Raw genomic sequence first — 27,221 nt, forward strand, 5'->3', positions numbered from 1 at the left:
CATCCTGTGCGTGGTGCAAGCAGACATTAAATAAAACTCTACACTCATGATGGGACAGTAAAAGAGAAAATCCACTCTAGATATCTTTACACTCACCGTTGATTTATATGCATATATTTTGAAATTAATAATGTGAAATTGAGGTGGTAAATGCCTGCTAGATTTCATGCAGATTAATCAAATTGCAACAAAGTAATTGCTTAATCAGACATTCTATTTCCATACTCTTAACCACAGAATCATTGTATATACATATGCACGTGCATATATTATTGGAATTATTTATAGTAATGTGAATACGTTTGAGACCGAGAAATATGTTGCATTTAATTTGTTTTTTCTGACTGCAATAAAATGAATGATGGAGATTTATGAGCCCCTCCCAAAACCACAGAGACCCCCTTGAAATAGCCTCTCACTATCCACTGTTGATGCCTAACCTAGGCTGCACAATCTTGGTTAAGGTGCTGGCAAATAGGGTACCTCAGTCCTACCAGTCTTAGTCCACGTTAGCCAATTGGGATTAGTGCCGGCATAAACACCACCCTGAATATAAGATGCCTGTTACATGTCCTGAGCATTCCCCTGATGGTGGTCAAGGAAATATTGAGTTGTACAGACTGTAAACCACCAACCCACACAACTCTTCTTGCACTCCTCCCAAACAGCACTGCAGGAAAGTTGATATCCGTGATAAACCACAACATACATCTTATCTTGAACGTCAGCTTAAGCACACATGAAAATAAGTAGGATACTGACCTGTGCAGGCAACAGAAAGTCAACCGAATGGGACTCTGGTTTCACATACCCTGTGGAAGTGTTGAGAAACATGAGGTATAAACATATTCATATTAATGTCTTGTACAGGACTTACTTAACTTTGCACTGATTCCAAAGAATTAATGCAGGGATAATGGACACCTGCCTTAGATGTGAAGGAGGGGAGGGTTGGGTATGTAACAGAAATGTCAAAATACGGGAAGGTAGTTACTAGCCTGTTCACAGAAATGACTGCCAGGCCCTCTATGTAACCCATGAACATGGGGGCTAACAGCCCCCCAAAAAAAAGATTAAATTAGAGTGGATTCCCGAACTTGTATTGTTGCTTACAAAGAGACAAGTAGCTATGTCCTAGAAATTGACAGTAGCACTCCAGAGTAATATGTCAAAGAGAGAACAGACAAAATGGGCGTAAGTGCAAGTTGCGACTGAACAGTCCTCTGCCTGGTGAAGTTGTGTACCCCTGCTCTGAGTGCCCAACTGGATTGTTGTCTGGATCCCTAATGCTTAAGTTTTTTGGTCATAAGGCAAACCCTGATCATGCGTGTGCGCCACAACATAGTCCTGTCTCATGGATTGCGGTCTTGGTGGACTGAGAGAGGTGCCTAAATGCCTATCCCCGAAGTGGTGGAAGACTACTGCCTGCACCAAGAGTTAATCAGCACAAGTGCAGTGGTGACAGCATACATTGTAATGATCAGTAATAGTGAACAAGTCCAATTTAACCTGAGTCACTAGAGTGAGGCCTACAGGCTCACTCACGTTTTTAAAGGTTCTGCTTCTGTGTGTTTTACTCATTCCTAGCCTACATCAGGTTGAGGTTGAAGTGCATAATGAAAACATACTGAGTGCAAGTATGTTCATAAGGGGAAAACGCTACACCTAGGGTGAAGTGTGATTCTGTGTGCTTATGGTAAAAGTTTGTGCCCTGTCGTATGTTTAAAGTGAGACACTCTGGTGCAGTACAGAGGGATTGTATTGCTGAACAGTGTGCACAGACAGAGTATATTTGTTACATATGGATATGCTGGTGCTAGCATAATGCATGAGGACAGCAGTGCTTGACAGTGAATGTACTGTGAATGTACACCAAGTGCAGGTGTGCCTGCACTGGTACATTACATGAAGGACCTTGGGTTCCATTTTGGGAAGACCATGCCTGCCTGGTGAAAACATGAGGAGTAGATGAATCCACCCCAGACAAATTTGTGTATTGCTGCATTCCTGTGAGCTGGCTGGGACAAACATTGGATGAGGGGGGAGCCAGGCTCTCCCTGACCATTTGAAAAGGTTCTCTTTGATTCAGTGACAGATCATAAGGAAAGGGCCCTGGGCACATCTCAGTAAGAGAGAGATGTGGCTGATATGAGAGTCATAAAGTGTAAGGCAGAGGGCCCAGGATTGACCTTTGATGCACATATCACTGTGGCTGACATCCAGGTGTGAACTTTAGTCATTCCCCTGTTGTGGTTTAATCAGCTTTGGAGTCCTGCCTCCTGTTACAGACTTCATTGAGGAGGATGGATAATGGGCAAAGATGTTAATTTCTAAGGAGCAGAATCCCAGCGTAAAACTTTAAAGGTCCAGACCCTAAATCACATTTTGTGTCGGAAAAAGAACTATAAGTAGGGAAGCCTGAGACACCATACTTTGACACATGCTGAACTGCCAGCTGAGTTTCATGAGGAGGGGAAGCTCTGCATGACTTCTGTCTGTGACCAGTACTAGGGATCCAGCTGCTAGTCTCCCTGTTGGGTGAGGGGACATCCCCCAGGGAAACAAAGACCACGGTCCCTGGAGTCTGGAGTACAGTACCTGCCTGCTTGCCAAGGCCGGTGTACCCTTGAGGGAGGAAGCGTGTTGGGGGAGGGGAGCCCAGACGTGTGGGGCTTCTGAGTGAGGTGCAGTGCCACATCAATTGGACCGTTACTTGTGGGCCTTGTTGCAGACGTTTGGCAACCTGGTATGCAAAGAGGGACTGCCTTGTACCAGGAGCAGTGTCGCATTGATCAAGTCCGTGTGCCGCTTTGTGGAAGTTGGCGGCCTTGTATGACAGGAGAGGGCTGCCATGCACCAAGGATACGTCTTGCATTGATCGGGCAGTTGCTTGTGTGCAACATTGACAACTGACAATCCCATATGCCAGGATCGGCTGCCATGTGTCTGACCAATCGGGCAGTGGCCCATGCGTGGAATGTTGCTGCGATCCCGTATTCCAAGAGGGGCAGCTTTGAGTGCGGAGGCCAGAGGTCCGTATCATTGCCCATGACCCAAAAGTGCTGCTACGCCTTTGATGTGTTCAAGGGGGCCCGAGGAATGAGGAGATGCTTTTGGAGCCCCTCTGGAACAAAAACACTACGCTCATCCCCAGGGAAGAAAGAGAAAGGACTTGCTGTGTGGCTGGAGCTGGAGCAACTCCGATCGTCACCACACTGTTGAGTGTGTCTCAAGAGAAAGAGCCGGCGCCTTCCACGTGTGAACGTGCCTGACTATGCCATTCTGGGCCATGACCGCACTACAAGGCTGCCAGGTTTCATACTGCCAGAGCGGATACCGGGCCTAAGAGATATACCGCCCTTGGTTTGCACAACCCTATTTCACACTAAGTGACTACATCTTACTGACTGAATCTGAGAGGATGATGTCCCGTGAGCAAGACCTAATAGTTTTCTTTCCCTGGATGTTGCGCATTTGAGTGGAGAGTACCAGGGCACCCGTTCCACGAGAGTAGGGTAGAAGGGAATTGACTTGACAACTACTAGTGTGTCCACCTCTGAGGGGGAACTGTTATTGCTTATTAATTGTTGTTTACCTTTATATGTGTAGAATTAGAAATACTTATTTTACATAAAATAAGTATTTGAGTATAGGTTTATTGTGTGCACTGCTTGCATGTTGAGTTATAGGTCGTGTTCACCGACCTGTATCTACACTTCCCTCTGAGGGAGCCTTGACTGCTCGTTATACATTACTAACAGAGTCTTGTGTTAGAAGGAGGTGCTTGACCCAGTTGAGCGGGGTTCATTGAAGGATGGGCCCTGGGATATCGTGAGAAAAGGCCTCAATCACCTCGGTTGGGCCTAGTAACCCCTGCTTACTCCGTGGCCCTCTGAACTTGGTTTTGACAGTGTAAAACACAGGCATCACCTTTCAACAAAATGATGACACTCTCTTGAACGACCGACATTAGATAGAGCACTAAGCAACATACCCTGGCATACCCTATACAAACATCCCCCCCCAATGCATAAACATTGGGCACACCACCATATCGTTGAAGTGTGGGTAATTACTAACCTCCATTAATTTAACAAGACAGATATGCTGAATATGAATATGAATCACAAGACTGACCATGAACTAAGCCCTACTAAAAACTACTGAGCCAACTCCCACAGTTGGAACTGGAAAACCAATACGTTAAAGTTGACGATGACCCTAATAGATAATGTGCCTATGGCTTCCTGAAAAGGTGTTGTGAAAGATGATTCTGACAAAATCAATCAAATATACTTCAAAAAAATTAATGATGGCAGGAAAATGTGAGCAGTGGGCTCTTAAGATATCCGCAAATGTACAGTGTAGGCCACGCACATGATACAGTGGGTCATGTGTTTCAAGAGTACATGTGCCTCTGATTTTAAAAGGGTGATCATCTCTCTAGTTTAGGATTTTCTTTTTTCACACAAAAGTTCAATAAAAATTACTTATTGTCACAATTAAATTCCATTTACCCTCTTAAGAGCTGATCGAGTTTTGAACCTATTATTTAGGGAACAGTGGTTTTATATATGAACCCTTTGGGAGGCTCTGTCTTCATTTGTGTACTGTGTTACGACTATTTCCAGGTCAAGGTTTGTATGTATAGATAGGGCTGCAGATGATCATATTCACCACTGAAAGATTAAAAAAGTGCATATTGATAAATGATTTAGACAGGGATATAACTCCTCTATTCCTCATCAGTAAATGATGTGGTGCAAAAACCTCAAGTAACACAAGTATCAACCTATTTCTAATGAGTACCCCTGACGAATAATAAAGATTTTGCTGAGTGCATAAGTTATTAAATGGGAACAGTGAAATTGATCACCATCTGCACATTCTTAAAACTGTTTATACCAGCTTGGAGCACAGATCGTGGAACAGGAGAAAAGAGTGGTGCAAACAAAAATTGAAATAAAAATAGTAATAGGTATCTTCTACATTTAGTAGAATGAGCACTGTTGCTGTGTGCTGTTCCTAACTCGATGTCGTAAATGATGGCTGGAGAGGAGGTAGTGGAAGTTGTTTTTTTTTTAAATGATTCATGCACAATCCTGTACAATGGCAACAACGATAAAGCTAAATAGTTTGACGGTGTCCTCTCTTGGCATTCTAGAGCTACTGCAGGAAACGTTTTCGGGTTCAGTCCGGCACCTGGGAAGATTGGAAAAAGTGAGAAAAATGCAGTTGGAGTATCCTCCAGATGGGTTGCCTCTGAAAGGAAGTGCAAAAGAAAACAAAAAAAAAAAAAACAGATGATGGACGGAATGCAGAGCAAATCAAACATTCACCCCCAGTCAGAAAGATCTGGGTTTAATCCATTGTTTTTGGCTCACCACGCCACCCCAGATTGCACCCAGCCATATGCAAATCAGTCTTGACCCTGTTCTGCATGGACCGGAAACAAGCATCCTAGGACCCAGTTTCAGGGTATCACCCTTCATCAGCTAGGCTTACTTTTAATCCATTGGCGAAGTGCGCACGGGACCCACGTCTGGGCATAACCTTCCCACTTAAGGCGACAAATGCAAAAAAACAGATGATGGACAGAATGCAGAGCAAATCAAACATTCAACAGTCAGAAAGATCTGGGTTTAATCCATCGTTTTTTTGCTCACCACGCCACCCCAGGTTGCACCCAGCCATAGGTCCTCCCTGGACCGTAAACGAGCATCCTAGGACCTGGCTGATGAAGGGTGATACCCTGAAACCAGTCCCAGGATGCTTGTTTTCGGTCCAGGGAGGACCTGGCCTAGCAGTTCGGGCTGGACTGTTTCCATGAGGAACAGGGTCAAGACTGATTTGCATATGGCTGGGTCCAAACTGGGGTGGCATGGTGAGCAAAAGAACGATGGATTAAACCCAGATCTGTGACTGGGGGTGAGTGTCTGCATTGTTCAGCACTCCGTCCATCATCCTTTTCTGGTTCTGAAAGGAAGTAGCTTGTTTGTTCATCCAGCAGTCTATTCGGTTTAAACCATAAAAGTCAAATGGCATTAAAATCCCTCCACTGGCTTGCACGTAAGTCCCATGTGCACAGTACATTACAATCACCTACACTCAAGTTGTGCATGTCTGTATTAGAAATATGACATGTACTACTACCCTGGGAGAGTGCGTGTTCCTTAGCATTGAAACATCTTATGGTCCAGAAATCCAGACTAGCGAGTGTCATTACAGATCGATAACTGAGATGAGGGGGGCCCCCATTCTGAATCAGTCTTCCATTTGTATTGAGTCTCTTTAGAAATAACCTTGAAAATATTCAGGAAAAGTCTCAGCCCCTTGTATATCTGTAGTCTGATCATCTGCAAGGCTGTTTTTAAACCTTTTGGTTTTTTAGCAATTACAGCCACATGTTGCTTAACATACATAATAGATTATTTACATGGTGGTGTTATGGTCTTAATCTTGAAAAAGCTCCCGCAAGAGTAGTGAAAATGCAGTGCTGATTCTTCTCACTCTGCTTTTAATCAGATCAAAGTGTAATCGGAGTGAGATGGTGGCAATATAAGACCATGGACTTAAGGACTCTTACCTGGAGGAAGCCTTTAACATACCCAAGAGCTGAAACACTGACTGGCAGACTTACATAGCCTTCAAGAGGGAATAGAAAGCTGGTTAGGGCAGCAGATTCCTATATAAGCACTAGATTGAGTCTTGACTAGGGGGTGGGTGAAATATTCTGTTTCGCCAGTCAAATTGGTGGAACTTTGGTGTCACAGCATTACTCTTGTAGGGCTGAGTTCTGACCAGTTTCTGCCAATCATTGCATGATGGAATTTTTCCCTTGTGTGTGTGCACCAAAACAGTAAGTTGGCAAGTGAGATTTGGTGTCCTGTAGCACGATTTTCAGTCGCGGGAAGGAGGTACAGTGAGATTGTTCCAACACGTGTGATAGTGACTGTTCACGGTAAGAAGGCTGCCGCTTGAGTAGAAAATCTGCTCAAGCAGCAGTGAAATAAACTTGAGTAGCTGTGCCCTCTGGTTTGCCAAGTGGTGCCACTTGTGCTGATTTTTCAGCGTGGAACTCACTCCTGGTGCTAAATCACAGCGCAAGCAGCACAACTTGCCTATTGCTGTCCATTGGTGGAACTCAGCTGAATCTTGTGGCATTTTCTTTGTAACTGCATAAGTTCTGCCTACTCCTAATGAAAGCAAAGCCATGGGCATGGTGGGTGAAAGGAAAACCCCTAGGAAAATCCTACCTTTCCAATTTGCGTGTTTCATTAGTCTTGGGAGGAACTATTAAAGAAGTCAGACCCTTTTGGAAAAAAGTGGGATGGAAGTGGAGGAGAAAAGGGGACTGAAGAAGGTGGTGGTTCTGTCATCCACACTTCACGTACCAGTAAAAGCAGTGAATATGAAGCCAGGGAGATAAGAGTTTTCAATGATCAGGAATACCACACCATCAGAACAAATGGCACAATCCTGGTTCGTAGCCATGATTGCAAGTACAACTGAACTGGCAGCTCACAGAAAATCCACCCTTACCCACCAAGACTACCCATGGCAAACTAGAAGCCAAAGTAGAAGCTCGGAAGAGAAAATTAGGGATACATTTTAGAGACATTGCTCAAATCATCACAGAATTGAGTGTTTAATACACAAATGAAAGCGATAGTTCATTTGAACCATGCAGGCAATAGTAGCTCAATCAAGGACTCTTAGAAAAGTATAGAGTCAAGAAACCCTCTCGCCTTAAGTCCAGAAAAGGCTGATGAAGGCACCTCCTTAAAAATTATTCTATGCTGGATAATGTGAATGTGGCGCACAGGGTCCCAGAACCAAATACAACTCGGAAACCTGCTAAATCAACCTTAGGTCTGGCCCCTAGTCCTTCCTTAGGAGATAACCTAAAAGCAAGTAATGCAGTGCCAATTGTGAGGGACAAGTAGATTAGAGATCAGGTAATGGATACCAAAATCATTAATGTCATCAAGAAGACTGAGTCTCACTCTAAAATTAAAACTCTGGCTTTGCTTTGGATTCAATTTTAACTTTGATTTATCTAATGAGTGGCCTCAAAAGGATTTAGATGAGTACATAGAGATAAATAGTATCAACAAAATACATGTTTTCATTGGCTTTGTTACAGAAAATCTACGCAAAGTGCTTTGCTGAACAGGCATTAAGTAGAAAACACTCCAGTCTGAACTTGAGGCAAGATGTACAAAGCTTTTTACTAGTAAGGACCCTCAAATTCTGGTGCCCAAACCATTGGATAAGTTACTGACTCCCAAGTTGGGGTGGTAACTGATTTGCAAGGGGATGGGTTTCCTTAAAACCTCTTTACCTTTGTGGGTTGAGGAGGCGGCAGTGATCTATGGATCACTGCTAACTCCCAGTGAAGTTATACAACATTTAAAGCATTTTTTTTCAATTTTGAAATGAAATAAAAGGGATGGATATTCTGCTGTTTCTTGCAGTTCACCATAAATGTGATTGTACCTTATTGTTGGGGGTTGCAAATTGAGACCTTCCTAATTAATATTCATTAGGAAGTCGTTCTATGATTCCTTAAGATTATTTATATTGTGAAGTGACCAAATGGTTCATAGGTCGGTTCACAAAAACAGATACTGTTCACAAAACGTTAGGCCGCCACTTGTGAGCACTTTTTGTTACCACGATCTTAATACATCTGGCCCATAGTTATCTAATTTTCCCTCCATTCATACTTTTAGCTCCCCTATTTCTTTTGCACAACTGAACTGATCCCTTGAGAGAAATACAGAGTGTGGCTTCTGTAAATTGTCTCATCCGTTCAGATCCCCGTAGTCTTCAATTGGAGAACCTTCTACAGTTCTTTGGACTTAACCTTGTATTAATTCTTCCAGCTCTTAGGTCGCCAGCCCTATATTTTCCCTTGCACTCTATCTTCAATGAAAATGTTGTTTGTTGCATTGAATGTATTCCCTGATGAGGCACATGGCCCGTTTATTTTTTCAATCCTGGCAGTTATGTTTTGCCATAATAGTTTGTTTTTATGTTTTCAGTTAACAACGTGCCACGGCAAAATGAGATGCTTATTCTCCTTGGAAAAGAAAGAACCCATAAGTAACTCTTTATGTCCAGTACATGTTGAGAAACATAATTACATTAGGCAACTAAGGGAAAGTTATCTTCTTAATACAAAATGATTTTAGTAAGGATTGTTTAACCACCTTCTTCTGGTTCAGATTGTAACTTTTTAAATCTCCTAATTGTTTTCTGACATTTTATCAGCCCACAAAGCTCATTGCAAAGGTTGACAGTATTTGGAATTTATAATTCTGAAATCATGGTAAGTTCAGGAAAGAATTAAGCTTGCTGCAGGTTTTCCTGTCCATTTTATGACATACAAAATTGCAAACGGCCTTAAGTTTAAAGAGTTGACAAGTATTGGGCCAGGTGTCCGACATAACATACAATCAGTATAATTTGTGATTCATTTTGTATTAGTAAAAAACAAATTATAATATATTAACTTAAGTTAAGAGCAGTTATAGGCTGTGTGCTGACCGGCATTTGGTCCAGTCACAAAAGTAGAGTGCCAAATTGACATGCACAGTTACTTAATAAAGATTATTGTAAGAAATAACGTCTGATTTGTCACTGGGCTTTTTGAACATAGCTATAGCATATGATACAGTGAATTGATCTAAACTTTGGAACAAAATGAAAAATACAGGAACCGAAACTAATTTGCTACTTGTAGTAAAATGTGTATTATGGCTGCTTTCCTGATATAACATTTGATTGTTTTATTTTCATATGCAACCACAGTTTATAGATCTGCATGATGGTTTTTAAAGTCTTTTCACAACCACAAATTCAATTTCTATGCACGTTCTTGAAAAAAAAGAAAATTGTGCTGTTTTCGAATAACTACTAATGTTATTAAAATTGGCATACTTAAGCTGAAAAGGTCATATTCAGCTTGTTGAAGTTAGATTTTTCTGATTTGATCGGGCTGCTAGGCGGTAGACTAGGACATTTCAATCCATAGACTGTTTCTGCTGTGATACAATATTCCAAGGAGCCATCCAGTGATTTGTTTTTGACTAGGCTATAAAGACCAGCCCAGTTATCCAGTAATCCACATTGTTGCTGGTTCTTGTGCTATTAGGTTGGGCAAACAGAACTGCATTCTAGTCTTCTTACTAGATGGGTCATTATATCCCTTAAATCATTTCATTTTGATGAATTTGGTTTTGAAAATTTGTTTGTGCTGAGAGGTGAAATGCTTTAGGTTTTAGGCAACATATATGCATTGTTTTTGGATCACCCTTTAACAGCAAGGGCCTGGGTCTACTTTTCCTGAGTTTTGCTGTTTTAAAGATGCATATGTTTGACGTGTGGCTGTAGATATGTGTTCTGCATACTCCTTCCATGTAGTGTTGGGTCCAGATTTGTGCAAATAGTTTTTCTTCGAAGAAGTCTTTCACTTCACAAAATCAAGTAACGACTCCTCTCTATGATAATACCCATGGGCATTGACTCCTTTGGATTGTTTTCTCTCCACCGTCGAGTTCAGATGTGTGTACCTCCACTCCAGGCTTCCACTCTGTTTTGTTTTGATTGTTTGGATCTCTTCTCTATCTTCAATGGTATTAATATAATTGGTGTTTTTGTTTTTGTCTGTGCCTCCTTGGAAAACTCTGCCGGTTCAACTCTGTTCGACCAAAGCCTCTTTGGGGCACCACCCTTCGGGCCTACCTTCTTTGGTACCAGTATTTCCAAAAATGTGACACTGGTAATGGAATGCACGCCATTTAGATTCTGTCCTTGTTGTAATACGAAGTACCTGCACACAGACCAACATTCGATGTGCGACTTGTGTCTGCCCCCAGACCACAAAGAATCCGACTGTGATGTGTGCAGATCTTTCAGATCAAAGAAGACACTCCGGGCCCTCAAGGCTCGATGCTTCTATGTCTCACAGAACCACAGCTGACACTCCAGACGTTTTCAGTGAGGATCACGCCCAGGAGCAACCAACGGCCGAAGAAGAGGAGGCCTCCTCTCTCAATGGCACCTCCAGTTCAGATCTTGAGGTCGATTTGAGATTCAGGAATTTCTGTCTACTTAACCAGTGAGTACTGCAGCCTCTGCCCCTTCCCTCCAACCCAAGCCAACCAAAAGACTTGCAGCTTTGCCATTCACACAGCCTGAAGACACCGGTCCACCACTGCTACTTGACTATGGTTGGATTCGGAAAACTGTTTGACGCCCTTCCTTCGGACCTGGAGATGAAAGTACATGGCACTTCCAAACCTTCGGCATCAGCCTCTTTGGACCGAGATTACCCTTCAGAGCTGACTTGCCCTTCATTGCCGGCCTGGCAGTCAGTTTCCTCACTCTCATTGCCGACAGTGCTCCACACCTCGAAGTCCAAAGCTTCGGGTTTGAAACCCTCTGAGCTGAAACTTACAAAGACTTCCTCAACCTCTACTTCATCTGTCAAGCCCATTTTGGAGAAAATGTACGTACTACAAAAGAAAATTCACATTCAAGTGGGAACTGCCATAGTACTTGCCAAAGCTTCCTCTCCTTCACCACTCGAGAGAAAGTTGACACTGGATCTGCCCCTTCTTACTAGGACCAAAATCATGGACAAGCCCACAGGCACTGGCTTTCTTCTACGTCCCTCTACACCTCCTCCTCTACCACCTTCACGGCCACCTCTACCACTACCTCATTCTCCTCCACCATTATCTCCACCTCAAGACCCCTTAGATATATCACCTTAGGGGTCACCACATTAGGGCACGGGGGTACAGGTTGGCACAGGAGGATGATCCATGGTACACATACAACCCAGATCCCAATATAGATAATGACCCTGATCATTACCCAGCTCACCCTTCCCTCCCTGAGGACGCAACCTCTTATCAGGAGGTCATAGTGAGAGCAGCAAACTTCTACAACGTGGAGTTAGACTGGGAGCCACTAGAACATGACTTCCTTTTTGGCATTTTGTTCACCACTCACAAGGACACACAGTACATGCCGATGCTCAAAGGTATGATGCGGCATACTGAGGACATTCCTGACACCTACAGTGGACAAGAAATACAAGCCTGCACCATCTGACCCTATCTTTATCAGAGGTCAACTGCTACCAGACTCTCTAGTTGTCACCACAGCACGCAAAAGCGCCAACTCTCAGGCCACTAGAGAGACACCGCCTCCAGATACAAAAAGCAAGCGGATAGACACTGCGTGGAAAAGGATTGCATCCCTGGCTGCCAACCATTGGTGTAATACACGATGCGGATCCATGACATTCTAGATGCCGCTATGATAAAGGACTAACTGAGAGTCTGTGAATTGAAGGAATTTTTCCAGCAGAAATGGAAGTTTGGTTCGGGATATTTTACAACTAATGGGCATATGTGCTAATATTACTAAGAGGCTTGGATATCATTTGGAGATTTAAGAACCAATGGAAAATTAAGCCTTGATGTCGAGCTTTGGACGAAACACGTGTCGGCTGATGCTACATGTGGGCTCAACACACATCATCCAGTCCCACTTACTTAAAATCTACTTATGTAATAGCTATTTAACAGTGGATTCTCAGTTTGTGTTATGTCATGATTTGTATTGTATGTTATATATTTCTGTTAATAAGAAATACGTTTCTATATATGTATTAAAATAAATGTTGTCATGTATGTACTAACAAGAGAACCTAAATCTTTGTGACTAATGGAAGAATAATATAGTGGGTACATTTTGGATTTCCTATCATCAGCTGTATAGCCACTACTGGCTTTTTACATTTACATATCAAGAAGAATAGGTGTGCTCCGCTATAATTTTTGTCGATTGTTTGTTACTGGTTTTCTTTGGGGAATTCCGGGAAGCACATCATGGCAACGATGTGTTTTAGTGTATGAGCACCTCCAACTATGATTACATTTAAGAATACTATGGGAATGTGCATTGATACATTTGTTTAGTGTTGCCATAGAATTTCTTTGAACCATTGGTGTACTGCCAATTCTCAGGCTTTCCTAGCGTTAAATGATAGGGATCACTGGGATGAGATGGAGTTGTTTCAGTACATCCCAGAGGAGCACAGAAAAGTGGGTCAACAGTTGGTAGCAGAGGGACAACCCATGACTAAAATCTCCATACGGTGTGCCTTAGATGCGCCCGGCACTGCTACATGGGTAATTAACATATTCGCCTAAGGCTTTACACTTAGCTCAGGAAATCTGGTTAGAAACCTGAAGTGTAACAGGTTGTTTTGAACATGACTCTTGACAAGGAGCACTTGTTTGGTCCCTGAGTAGACTCTACTTTGGAATAGATTAAGAAAGCTGCAAAGACCACTAAGGGTATGGAAGCACTACAGATACCTATTCTCAGTGGGACTCTGCAGAGGCATCCACCTCAACAACAGCAATAACAAGGCTCCCATACCAAGAAGTACTACCGAGCCTTATTTAGAGGCAATAACAAGGGTTGAGGTAAAAGTGCCTCCCCATGTGGCGCTGCACACTCCACAAAACAGTGACATCCCTAGCCTATCCCCCGAGCGCACAGCACCTGTTTGGGGTAGACTGCAACATTTCTGTCCAACATGGCATTCCCTCACCACAGACAAGTGTGTATTAGCAATTATCCAACATGGCTACTATCTGGAGCTCACTCCCTCACCGCCCAACATTCCGCCATGGACTCCCAGGTTAACACAGGAATATCCAAAATCTTTCATGTAGGAAGTCCAAGCCATTCTCTTCAAAGGGGCCATAGAACCCATTCCTCTACAACATCAGGGCTCGATAGTATACTCTTTGTACTTTCTAAACACCAAAAAGACGGGTATTTAAGGCCAACCCTAGATCTCAGGCCTTTAAACAAATACATCCTATCAAAGCATTTCCACATGATCACCTTACATGATGTCATTCCACTTACTCAACAAGGCACCTTTATGGCAACACTAGAGAAATATAATGGTAAACAAAATATTGATATCTAGGGACACTGATCCTACGCAGGACCAACAGTCCCTGTTCTGACATCTGATTGGCTGCCAACACATCAACCAGTAAGTTTTGGTGGCCATTTTGGGACCCAGACTCAGGTGAGTACCAATAAAATAGTGAAAAATAATAAATAAATAAAAACGGGGCAGGGTACGAATACCCTGACCTCCTAAGCCTGGTGCTGGGGTCACCCTGAGACCCTGTCAGGTCAAAAAAGCATTTTGAAAAAAATCTTTTATTGGAAACCATGGTTGATCAGCAGATCCAAAGGCAATAAAACAAAAAAAACGTGGCTCCCGCGTTTGATTATTTTTTTTTTTTTTTTTTTTACCAGCTCCCGGGTGGCCAGGTCCCAGGGGGATAGCTTAAAGGACGAAAAGGGGAGTGGGGCACATGCGCCCCCCTCCCCAGCCCCCCAAAAGGTAGACCACCACCTTCCCAGGATTTATGTTTAAAAATTATAGGAGGGGTTCCACACTGCCACCCTCCTTAGGTCTTTAAAGGTCCTGGAGGCCACAACCTCACAAAAAAGAGGTGGGGTTGCGCGGACCCCCCCTCAGTCAGAAAAAATTGCCCCGGGTACCACCACCTTCCTGGGTTGTAAAACAACTGAAACAGGGATAGAGGATGCATAACCCCCCTCCCGGGCCATATTTGGCTCCTGGGCCCTCCATTTCTCCGGGGCATGGCCAAATGAGAAGTGAGAGGGTGCCCGCACAGCCCTCCCAGACTGATTTCGGCCCGGCTCTCTGCATACAGAGAAATGCCAGCTTCTGTTGGAGGCAGAGAGCCTGCAGGGACCATGGGAGCTTTGAGGTTCCCCCACAAGGGTCCCTAGGAGAATTTGAGCACTTGCCCTTGTGTTTTCTGTGCAGTGCCACCTTGAAAGGTTATATGAAATCCTTGGGAGAGGTGTTCGCATTGTTGCACTTTCGAGCCCAATATTTTATGTAGAGACTATGGCAAGTGGGTAATTTCATGTAATCTCCCATGGAAACCGGAGCTCATAATTTTCTGTTTCAACCACTGAGTATGCAAAATAACCTAGAAGCCCGTCTGTTTTCCCACCGCATATACCTTAGTGGTATGCAACTTCTTCCCGCCTTTTTCCAGGATGATGGACAGCTTACCTAAGGGCCCCCTCAGCACATTTTCTGCTGATTTGGGGAATTAATTCTTAATGCAGAGGAATATGAGCATGTCTCCACCAAACAAAGAAGCACTTTATATATATATATATATATATATATATATCTATGAGGAACTACCCTTGTTTGGTGGAGGTTCAACTCTTTGTAGTCTTGTCTTCTTCTCTACACAAGGATTCATGTTATTGCAGATTTCTGTATGAAGACACTTGAGGAAAAATCACATTTCCAAAATTACAGACACACAAGGTCACTTGAGACATTAACTCTTATACAGCAGTAGTGTGGAATATGCACTATATACTTACCCAACGAGGTAGCACGTACTTATTAGCCACTACAAAGTATTCCAGTTCCGTAGACTTTTTGTGCAAAACTATGGCCTTTTATTGGGTAAATAAGCAGGTCAGGATGCATTCTGGCACCGGTGCTCATTTCACACAAATTAAATCTCTACCCCCTTCAGGGTGCCTAGCAGGGATGGCCACAAGGCCTGGCCCAGACCAGGCCCTGCGGCCAACCCCTAACGCACACTGCCAAAGGCTATGCATGGTGCGGGGTTTGATGTTCACAGGGTTTTGGTAGAAGGGCCTTGCCAGATGCCAGGCCCTGTGGCCAACTCCCTGCTGTGCACTACTGGATGCATGCAGAGGTTTAGCAGTAGGGCCTTGCCGCGGCCCTGCAGTCAACCCCGACGACATTTAAAAAAAAAAAAAAAAAAAAAAAAAAGCAGCCATTGAAATTCACTACAAAAACACAAAGGTTACAGGGACGTTATAGTTATAGTTAGGAATTGGCATTTAAAAAACTTTAGATGTTCAGAATGACTCTTTGTTTAAAGAGCCTGAAACTAAACGTTTTTAATAATTATGCATAAAAACAGCCCTAAGGTGAATTGTATTTGAAATGCAATACAGTTGGGTGGTGTTTGAAATCAATAACATGATGCGGTATAGAGGATCTTCTTAAATGGCACAATAGGCTAACACTGTACATAAAACGTAGTAAAAGCTAAATTCTGAATGGCTTGGTTAATAATGATCAAAATACACAACCATACCATAAAAACATTGTTCAAATATTACCCACACACAGGTGCCATTAGTGAGACATTGCAACACTGAAACTATCTGGAGTGATTGCAGGTGTACTTGTATACAGTGCTTAATGTGTAAAAGAATATGTGCGGTGCTCAAAGCTCTGCTCAGAAGTCCAAGGCCAACACCAGTGTGCTGAGTACAGATGCTGTCTAGTCTGAAATGCACCTCATATCGCTTTTATAGACTACTAGACACTCCCTGCCCATTTATCTCAATCTTGTAGGTTCCTGCTTTCTCCTTTTGTGACGGGTTTTCACCTATTCTTTCTTTCCCATTTGTGCATTATCCCACTCTCAGGAAACATCTGGTGAGGAAAAATATGTGACAATCTCTAAAAAGGAGTGCTGGTGGGCCCCCACCAGCTCAAATTAAGCACTGCCTGTATGTATAGTTGGTAAGTGTGTGGCTGCACTGCATCCTGTGTGGCAGTAATTTGTTAGAAATTGGGTCTCTGGTTGGCAGAGGTATGCACCCTGCCCAAGTAGGGACCACAATCCTAGTCCTGGCAAGTCAGTGACACAACATAAATTAGCCTGTGCTCACCTTCTGGTTGCTTGGTGCAGAGCAGGCATGCCTAGCTTAGAAGGCAACCTGTAAAGTACTTGTGAAATACACACACACAACCACAGGAGGTAAACTACAAAAGAAACTCCACACGGGTGTAGCAAAAAAATAAAGCTTATCTGGTTAATTGAAGATCAGCATGATACAGATCTAATTTATAAATGGCTGAATATTTGCTTTGCAGACTCAAAATTAGAGCAAGGCTAATGATCGAATACAGAGATTTAGGGAGTGGTGCTGGGGACTCCTCTGCATGGGTGTGCAATGTTTTTATGGTCTCCGTTAATGTCCTAGCTGGGCCCCTCTCACAGAACTGCGCATGGCCAAGTCGGGCAGGGCTGGTTGTCTGAAGCGATGAGCAGCAGAGGCTCAGCCAGGTTGCTCCAGGTGTTTCACTCAGGCAAGCAGTAAAGTTGGGCATAGCCGCTCAAGTTGACTGAAAGTAGCACCCGGCAAAGGAAAGCAGCTCTAGAGCAGGCTGCTCCTGACGGTTCACAGGTGCAAGCAGAAAAGTTTAGCAGAGCTGCTCGGATTAACTTGAAAGGAGAGAGCAACAAAAGGAAAGCAGGGCCGCTTCAGACAGGTTACAGGTTCAGTAGCAAAGTTTAGCAAAGCAGCTTGGGTTGTGATTGAAAGTAGTGAGCGGCAAAGGAAAGCAGAAGCTGCCCTGAGTCTCTCTAGGCTTGGAGAGAGAGTCTTGGGCTACGAGGCAGAGATCAGCAGGCAGCAGGGCTGTAGAGCAAAGCAGGGCAGCAGTTCCTGAGAGCAGTCATTTCTGGCAGAGAGCCAATCCTGACACACAGCAGTCTGAATTCCTGTAGCGTTTTCTTGAGTCCAGAAGTGTACAGTATTTGGTGGGTCATGGACCAGTACTTATTCTAAATAGTGCCTTTGATGTGGGGTGTGACTACAAAGAGTTCTTGTGAAGTACACAGATCCCCCCCCTTTCAGGTCAGCCTCGGCTCCAAACTAACAGTGGGAGGTAATCATCCCCTTTGTGAGGGCTCTGGCCACTAACCTTCGAGATGTAAGTGGGAGCCCCTCCTAACCTCCACCCCAAGAGCCATCAGTATGCAGATGGATGCAGATGTGGTAGAGTATCCTGTGTTGTGGGTGTCTGAAGGAATGCATAGGTGTAGCTGTCACCTAACCCAAGCCAAGTGTGTATCTGAGACAGGCTACGGGCACTCAGTTCAGGGAGTTCAGAGAAACGCCAACTTTCTAAAAGTGGAATTTCCAATATATTAATAATAAATCCAACTTTACCAGTAAAGAAGATTTATAATTACCAATCCAGTTGTATTAAACATGATGCAGCTACTCCTCTCAGATCAGGAATTACAGTTGAAAAGTATTATAAGGAATTCCCAATCCTGGCCTGTGAGAAGGGCAGGCCTCACAGTAATGAAAAAACAACTTTGAGGGGGGGGGGCTGGGTTATTACCAGGACACGAAAATAATGTTTTTTTAAATAAGGTTAAAAAATATATATATATATATATATATATATATATATATATCTCCTACCTTTTTCTTACATGGCACCCGGCCCTATGGACTACCTAGAGCCTACTTTAGGGGTGACTTATATGTAAGAAAAAAAAAGAGTGAAAGGCTTGGCAAGAGGTCTTACATGCCAAAGCGGGGTGGCAGTGGGACTTCACACACAGGCTGTGCAGTGGCAGGCCTGAGACATAGTTAGAGGGTTACTTAAGTGGATGGCACAATAAGTGCTGCAGGCCCACTAGTAGCATTCAATTTCCAGGCCCTGGGTATATAGTATAGCACTTTACAAGGGATTTACTTGTAAATTAAATAGGCCAGTTGTGGATACACCAATGTTACCATGTTTTAGGGGGGGGGGGGGGCGCGTATGCACTTTAGCACTGGTTAGAAGTGATAAGGTGCTCACAGTCCGAAAGTCAGCAAAAAGATTGCCAAAAAAATAGGAAGAGAAGGGTAAAAAGTCTGGGATAAGACTGCCCTAAGGATGCCAGGTCTAACATTTGTGCTACATGATGTGCTTATGCGATCTAGCTGTTTTGATGGGAATATGATGCTTTTGTTATCTTGGGTGTCTGTGGATGCATTTTTTGGTCTTTTTGTATGTTTATGGCTGTCTTCTCCGCAGCTTTTTGTCTCAGAAATGTTCACTGTTAGGTTATTTGCTATATGGGGTTGAAGATCAATCAGGGTCTGAAGGTTGAAAAACATTTTTATAGCCCCCTCCCCCTCCAAAGTCCGAGGTGGTTTTATAATCTCGTTATCTGAATAGGAAGTGAGTTCCAAAGTTAGCTGACCGTTCCTTAGAAAAGCATTGCCTGAGGAGGTGCACTTCTTTTTAAATCGTGGGACTTTGATATGTAGGAATGGATTGGACAGAGACCTCATCTAAAGTGGTGGGTCTGAAATGTATGTAGTAGGAATTTTGCCCTGATCTGTCATTGCTCATTGTGTTAAGAACTGTGCTGTTAGAGTGATCTAGTAAAAAACACAGGAAGCCTTGCAAGATTAACTGTGATGGGGTTTAAGATATAATAGTCATATCACTACTGAGTGTTGGAACCTTTTCAAATTAGTTAGAGGTATTTAGATGCTTCTAGGTTAAGCATTTACACATAATCCAGAAGATAGAGTACACGTGTGGCTGTGATCTGAGCTCGGTGGAGGAGAGGAGAACTTAAGTACAGTAAAAATGTCTTAGAATTCTGAACAAATTTATAGAATATTCCACTACAGTAGCCATTTAGGGTTACAGACTGGGGACTGATTGTAGTATTTTACCACATCCATTGTGGAAGATGTATTCTTTATGTCTGAGACAGACTAGCAAATCTTGTGTTGAAGGTTATTTATTACATCAGCTGAAGATTTTTGTATTATCTACTTGGTTAGTGTGCATACAGTCTTAGACGACAATCAGGAAAGGTGCAGCCCTAATGTACTTTGTGTCATTTAGGCCTTGGATGTTCGAGGATGGTCTGTGTGCCATCTGCATAACTGAAGCAGGTTAGACCTGATGCTTGTATCAGCCCAGGCTGTGGTGGGTGTTAAAGAAAAGTTGGGGCAATGGTCAAGCAGTGGAACACACCGGGATGCAGGTGGAAGAGTTCAGAAATATATGGCAGTTGGGAGACTATGTTTATGGTTAGCTGGGACCACAGCAAACCAATTCAAGGCTTTTTCATTAACGCTTAAATTCTGTCTTGAATTCAGCCATTAGTGGCTGGTGCGGACAACACAGAATTCAGGAAATAAGTCTTCTAAAGTCAGTGCTTCTGCCCTCATTGGAGATGGCTTGTATTATGAATTAGTTTTTATCAGAGATTATCTAGTTTTGCCCCTCCTCACATTAACAAATTCCAAAAAAATGCATAATGAATAAGAAATGAGAGCATTGATAACTGTAAACTTTTAATTTTGCATCATTCACAGAGCCCTTCATTTTGATCTCTCTAGGTAGCTTATGGGCAAACTTTTGTAGAGGAGGACATTGAGGCACTAGAGGAAATGTGTGCCTTTAACATGAAATTCTAGGAAACGAAAAAATCCAAAGTAACTAATCTGTCCTCCTATTGTCAAGCACTTAGAATCTGGGAATGCCTACCAATTGAACTAACTCTTACTCGTTTTCCTGCAGAAACAACTTACCCTCAAACTGTGCTTCGATGTCTCAAAGTATCCTCACTCCTTTTTGCATCCATCAATGGTTACACTTACTGTACTGTTAAATTTTTATGAACCTGCTCTATGACTATACATTGTTTATAATATCTGTTGCCTCAATGTATCCTTCCACCCTGCCCATTTATTCTTCCACCAAGATTACATCATGCTGTTTTGGTCTAGTCTGTGTGAAGCACTTCATTGACCTCGTGCTATGTTTGTGATATATAAATTCCATAAATGAATACAAAAAGAAAAAAGTCATTTATTTAATGCAAATGTGTACATAGCCCTCTCATATTAATATGGCTAAGAAAGATTTGTAGTGGTGTAATAATTTCTTATTTGTCATGAGCAGTTTTGAAAAAAAATAGTTGTTTTCATTTAAAAGGATTTGTTAGGTTATAAATGAATGTATTACCAAGACTGTTGGGTAGTGCTGTTGTATAAAACTAAGTTTTGTTTGTATTTACGTTCTGTTGGTATTCTTTATAGGATGGCTTTTGATATGGTTATATGAGTTCCAAAAGTGCTTTGGTTAAGGATAGATCCTCTTCTGGTTAGATGAAAAAAGTATTGATTACAGTTAATCTTCCCATTCATATGGATCACGAAATCCTTCAGAATTTAAGTTCTTGTCTTTATTTATTGCAACTGGTTTGCATTACTGAAAGGGTGGCTCTATAACTTTGACATTCATTCATTAAGAATAATACCAAGGCTTACATGAATTCATATAAACGTCTCCTACTTTCATTAACTATCAAAGCTTGTTCACAGCACATTAATTACTGAAATGTGACCCTTGCCGTTAGATAAATGAAAAAAACATTTTAATCTTGAAAAACGTGTCCACAAAGTCCACTTTTAAAAAAAATACCTTTTCTTAAAACTACATTAGAATGGTAATCTAGTTGGGAGGTGGTGTGAGATCAAATTGCACCATTTCCTTCTGAAATTCTAGAGCATTGTGCAGTCTGAATGTAAAAGGTGTCAGTCTCCAAGCAGTAGTGACTGCAGCCATGGGGGTCAAGGATGGTCATCTTTTTGCCATTCGTATTCTACCACCTTTTTTTAGATCGCCTTCAAACAGTTTGCCTTTACATCCCTTTGTTTTTTTAATGTTCCTTTCCTTGCTGCTTTACTCTTATTGCCTTTACTAATTTCTTTTGGCATCACACAAGTATTTGTGATGTCTTCTCTGAGGCTTTTAAAATTAAGAGGGCATCATGTTACGCCCTTTACCCGTTCACATTTTCTTCCCCATATTACAAGCTAGTAAGCCTCTTAAAATCCTTTTTGTTCTTTGTATGGTTTTTGTGAAAAAACGTGCTATTGCCAATAAATATGGCTGGTGGATTGTGCCGAATTTTCTACAAGTTTTAGGTTAGTAAATATTAATATCTCTCGAGGAGAGCATGGCATTCTTCCTTGTGACTGAGTTCTGAACTTGAAATTTAATTCAAATTCTGAAAAGGTACTCTGTATTGAAATCACATTACTGAATAAGTGTCCAAAGTACTAGGGAACCAAAATGCTTGAAATACTTTGAAGCATGGATAAAGGTGCAGAGTCTTTTTTTCTAAAATCTCATCAGGTCGATATATAATTTTGGGATTTCTTCCATTATAGAGATTCTATTGTACGATTACTACATAGCAATACAGAATTCCATGTTTTTGGAAGTCTGACATTTTCCCTTTACAGCTGCATATGTCTTTGATTCACAGAGTTTTGATTTGCACCTGCTGCGCTTTAGACCTTATGTAATGGCATCACTATTTAGGTCATATGGTCATATTGTATCAGGCAATAGGGCTAGTGACTTGATTTTTTTTTTTTTTTTTACATTTGCCCAATATTGGTTCCACATGTTCATCTGCATGTTAAATGTATTTTGCTTTATTTCGATGTTTTCCATTCCATCTTGAAATTGTAATATTTTGTTTGTCTTAATTTGTTTCAGTTTATACATACAGTTACCTTACCCCCTGCACCCCCCCCCCCCCACCGCAGCACCTCTTCCCACCCTCTCCTTTTCCAGTTGTTTATTCATTTAGCACCCTCTGCATTACATTACAAAGCTCTTAGGTCTTGTTTCGCCAAAACCTTATATTTTTACTAAAGTTGCATACTTAATATAGGGCTTTAAGCTAGCCCTCTTCGACCATTTGTCTGTTATTGTCATTCTTATGTGTTACTCCCACTGCAGCATACAGTATGGGGCAGTGGGGAAAACAACTTCATCCATTGGCTAACTTGATTATGATTAACGCCATTCTGACTTTTAACAAGAAGCACATCCACACAGAATGTAGCTTCCTTAAGTGTGAAGGACCACTATCACAGTGTGTGCTTTTTATTTTTACTTTTCCCAATGTTATTTTTTGTTTCTTAGATTGAGGCCTGCCAAGCCGTTTCCTCAACAATAAAGTATTGCATAAACCCTCACAAAGCAAACATAGGCAAAGCCAAAAGGCTTGCCGCCAATCTTTGGTTTCTTTGTTTTGATCTTGAAGTGCAGAATCTGTGTCCTGCTCTACCACGGCTGGTCAACAGAACTGTCATTTCTAATAACTGCCGCTAAAGTTGAATACTTCTGCACCCTGAAACCCACGAAGTTGAAAAATGAACTTTTTTAAGTGGATGCCTTCCAATGTAATGTGTTTATGGCCCTTTTTTTCATAAGCCGTTCCTTGTGCCTTGATTTTCAGCTGTCATAATAAAAGAGTTAGTGTTACAGGTAAGCATTTTAGTTTTTCGAATATTTGGGTTAAAACAAACCTTGTGCTAGCCACACTGTTCAATTTCCTCATAACATAGTTTGTTTATGTAATCTGTGGCATTAGACCTTCCATAGGACATACACATTCATACTTGAATACACGTAGCACTTCTAATTTTATGAAGAACAGTATGTTTAAAATGTATAAATTCGAACCACATGGTACATTACTGGAAATATATTCATTAGAAAGATTTCACTTTATATGCAAAAACAGAAATATTTAAACCTAGATTAAGGTATAATTCCCAATTGAGTATTGTCATTTACGGCACATTAAAGTTTTCAGAAGTTTAAAACCCATTTGATGAATCAAGTATACACGCTGGTGTTTAATTTTGACAATACAAATAATATTATTGGTGAACAGTCTGCATTTTACCAATTTCATATGCTTTAATATTTAAATTTCGTGTAAATCTGTCTCGGTGACGAACAGCAGCGCGTATTCAAACTAAAAATAATAACAGGCCCGTGTGTAATGGATCCCGGGAGGGGGTTGGTGTTTTGGTAGACAGCAGAAAAAGACATTTTGTCCTTTTCACCCCAAGCAATCCCACTGGAAAATTAAACATGTGCTATGAATTGATATCGACTCCTGACAGGTTACCTCCCTAAAGAGGGCTCGTGCAAAGCACTCTGGCTGCATTTTTGGACGAGCATTCGATAGTTTGTGCGCGCCCGACGGATAGTTTATGCCGCGGGCTACTGTGGAACAGTGCCCCACTGTCTGCGCCAGCGATAGTGCGAGGAAGGCGCACCGCAAACAGCGGGGGGCAGCAGTCACATTTCTCCACACAGCTAACTCCCTTAGAAATATTTTATTTTTCGACCTCATGGTTTTGCTTTGGACTACCTCCCATTTACACTCGGTGGCCCAACGCGTAATTTTTTTTTTCATTTAGCTGACTTAATCTTGAACAACTGTAACATTTTGTGTTTACTTGAAAAACGGTCACATTTGTGTTGGCATCGCTTTGCCATTAGGTAAAGCGCCTATGAGTGTACATCTACACTGGGCAATAAATTAAAGGAAACTATTCGGCGGGAGATTCTATCCTTCTCTGAAGAAACACCACATCTTCTTTGACATCTATAAAGGACATTTTTCCAATACCGGTGATTTTACACATTGGCTTATATTTGCCTTGAAACGGAATATCCATTATTGAAGGAATGTCTGCTCTCTTTTATCCTTTGAAAATTCTCCTTGAAATATTGAGTTTGGGCTTGTAAAAATATAGCGGGTGTGGACACGGACGCCTGACAACCTTGACAGATTGGGGCGCCCTTAGTACCTGGGACTTTGGAATCGAGCAATGCTTCGGCCCCCTGTTTTCAAAGCAAACATTTGTCCATAAAACTTCCCTCCTCCTTCAGATGAAATGGTATGCCCCGGGTAGACAATTTTCATCGAACTGCTGCGATAAATGAATAAGAGAGCACTCGGATTTCATTTTATGTTTTATGTTCCCTTTACAGGTCTGTATGAGCTGCTGGCCACGCTGCCAGCACAACTGCAGCCACATGTGGACAGCCAGGAAGAATTGGCCTTCCTATGGGACATGTTTGGTGAAAAAAGCCTCCATTCACTGGTCAAGGTAAAACCACACTGAAGTTGCTTTAGTGTTTCAGTCAGCATATGGACAAATGTTTTGCGCGAAATATACTACACCAGCCTTCACATTGTTGCTCGGCAAAAACAAAACAGCCTTGTTTCTCCCAGCACGAGTTCTGTCAGGGGTGGAAGTTGTTAAAAAGGATTCCGCAGAAAATACATAGATGATTTCATTTAATAGTGATGCCTTGGCAAGGCTTGGTAATGCAGAGAGCACATGTTGTTTGCCCTTGTTTAGAAAGAGCGCACATGAAATGTTAGCAGGGAACCGAAGATTCCTTTATGGTCGTCTTTCAAGAGCTGGAGTTTAGCTTAAATAAATCAATGTTCACAGCAAAAACGAAAAGCCATATATTTTCTGTGGTCAGGTATGGCAAGGGCTCAGTAGCTCCATGCATTTAAAATAATTTCTTTTAACAAAGTAAACTGAAATTCTAGTAAACTGAGCCACTTTTTGGCCCGTGGCCATCCGCCTGTTTGGTTGATTTGCATATAAATACACGCAGCTAGCAACATGGTTGGTTTCGTCCTACCGTGAAATGTTTTGAAATAAAAATTATCACAATTTAAAGAATGACCCAGGGTGTTGCAACAGCTCAGTGTTTCTAATCGTGAAGTGGAACTCTGTTCTAAGAAATCACACAAAACAAAAGCACCTGGAGGGAGCATTTACAGTTTGTACATACACTTGGAGCTTGCTGTTCTGCCTAACACCCACCGACGAGTCAAGTAATATCGTGTCAGTTTCACAACTTCTATTTAGTGGCTGTCTGAAGGTCCGGTTACTTTTGCATTTGGCAGTGACTTTCTGTGATAGAATTAGTACAGCGAGTAATAATGATTAAAAAAAAGTTAAAATTTTTAATGGATGTTTTCATACCGCTTGCTATTTCTAAGCACTGTAAATAGTTTTTACTATTATCCAATTATGCTACTTAAAAAAACAAACATTTTGTTCTATTGCCATATCACGACATGTTAATGCAAGCATATGTGAGAGAGCAGTGCTTTTATTTATTACAGATTAGCATTTAATTATTTTCCTTCGCATTAGTTTTACGTTTCTTCGTCTTATTTCTTTTATTTATTTGTCAGTTATCAGTTGAGTCAGAGCATTCGGGATATTATCACCTTCAAAAGGTCTGTTTTCACTTTCCCGACATTCTTGTTTATATTCAGGCAGTTTCTTGTCTTTTCTTGCCATTGCCAACTCATTACCATCTTTTTCCCCCCATAATTCTATTGAACGACCTCTGGTTCTAACTAGTGTATCATTGTAATCATAGTTACCAATCCAGCAACAAAGCCAGTATTTTTTAAATGTTTAACACCTTTTTTTGTTTTAGAATGTAAGCTTAGAATACAGTACCCAGTTAAACTACTTAATTTACGCATCTCGAAATGATGGAAGTCTGAGCCTGTCTTGCCATGATTTAAACTCATGAGCTCCAGAACACCACTGCTCAGAACAGTGTAGGTCCAGCCATCCTGCAGCAGTGACCGTCAATACCGAAGGGGCAGGATTACCTGGTCTTCCTAAATTTTCAATTGGCGTTATGAATTTAATGTGGGAATGGGTATTTGCACATTGATTCGTACATGGTTTACACCTGTCTTTGGCTTTTATCGACCATGTGCATTTTAATAGAGGGATGGAGCATTCAAAATGAGTTGTTTTCACCTCTCTAAATACCCTTTCGGCCTTAAGCATCCTGTTTACAGCTGAAGCCGGGTTAATGCAATCCTTATAGCGAAGCCTTTTGTATATGTAACTTGCTGATTTATTTACTCACTCCCCCCCCCCCCCCCTCTCCCCCTCCTTTTGCTTAGTTTCTTGACCTCTGGTGATCAGAGCCAAGGCCGGGCCTTCTTGCCTTATCCAAAATGCTCTCATCTACAAAAACAAATGATTTGACATTTACTTTCACAAAGACTTGCACACTCCCACAGTGTCATCCTGTTTGTGATCAAATACTTCAAGCTAGTGAACACCAGGGACAAATACTCCACCAGACTCTGCTATGGCTTCAGCTTTCTTCAATGTGGGAATTTCCACTAAATGATTGTTAGCTCCTTCTTATCCGTTGACTAAATAACTGAATGCTTGTCATTCACCTCAGCATACTCTACAAATCCTTTGCCATTTTGTGTTTTTGCAGGGAATTACAGAACTTCCAACTAATAAATATAGCACTTAATTGTAGAGATACAAAGTAGTATGATTGCAGAGTATGTATTTCAGGTACTCGATTCGTCGTAATATTTATACTTCTTTTATGACTAACCTAGAGTATAATGTTTGGATGT

General features: G+C 41.8%; 1 protein-coding gene across 5 annotated transcripts in view; it reads left to right on the top strand.

The window, feature by feature from the left end:
• The window catches only part of MPP7 (MAGUK p55 scaffold protein 7), a 1,064,688-nt gene that overhangs the window by 385,026 nt on the left and 652,441 nt on the right, over positions 1-27,221 (top strand). For all 5 annotated transcript variants that reach the window (XM_069211307.1, XM_069211311.1, XM_069211312.1 and 2 more), the window contains one exon: positions 24,779-24,897. In XM_069211307.1, the coding sequence (XP_069067408.1) occupies positions 24,779-24,897 (119 nt within the window). The remainder of the gene's footprint in view (positions 1-24,778; positions 24,898-27,221) is intronic.

This window comes from Pleurodeles waltl, chromosome 10 (genome assembly GCF_031143425.1).
Source record: "Pleurodeles waltl isolate 20211129_DDA chromosome 10, aPleWal1.hap1.20221129, whole genome shotgun sequence".
In the NCBI taxonomy this organism is placed as follows: domain Eukaryota; kingdom Metazoa; phylum Chordata; class Amphibia; order Caudata; family Salamandridae; genus Pleurodeles; species Pleurodeles waltl.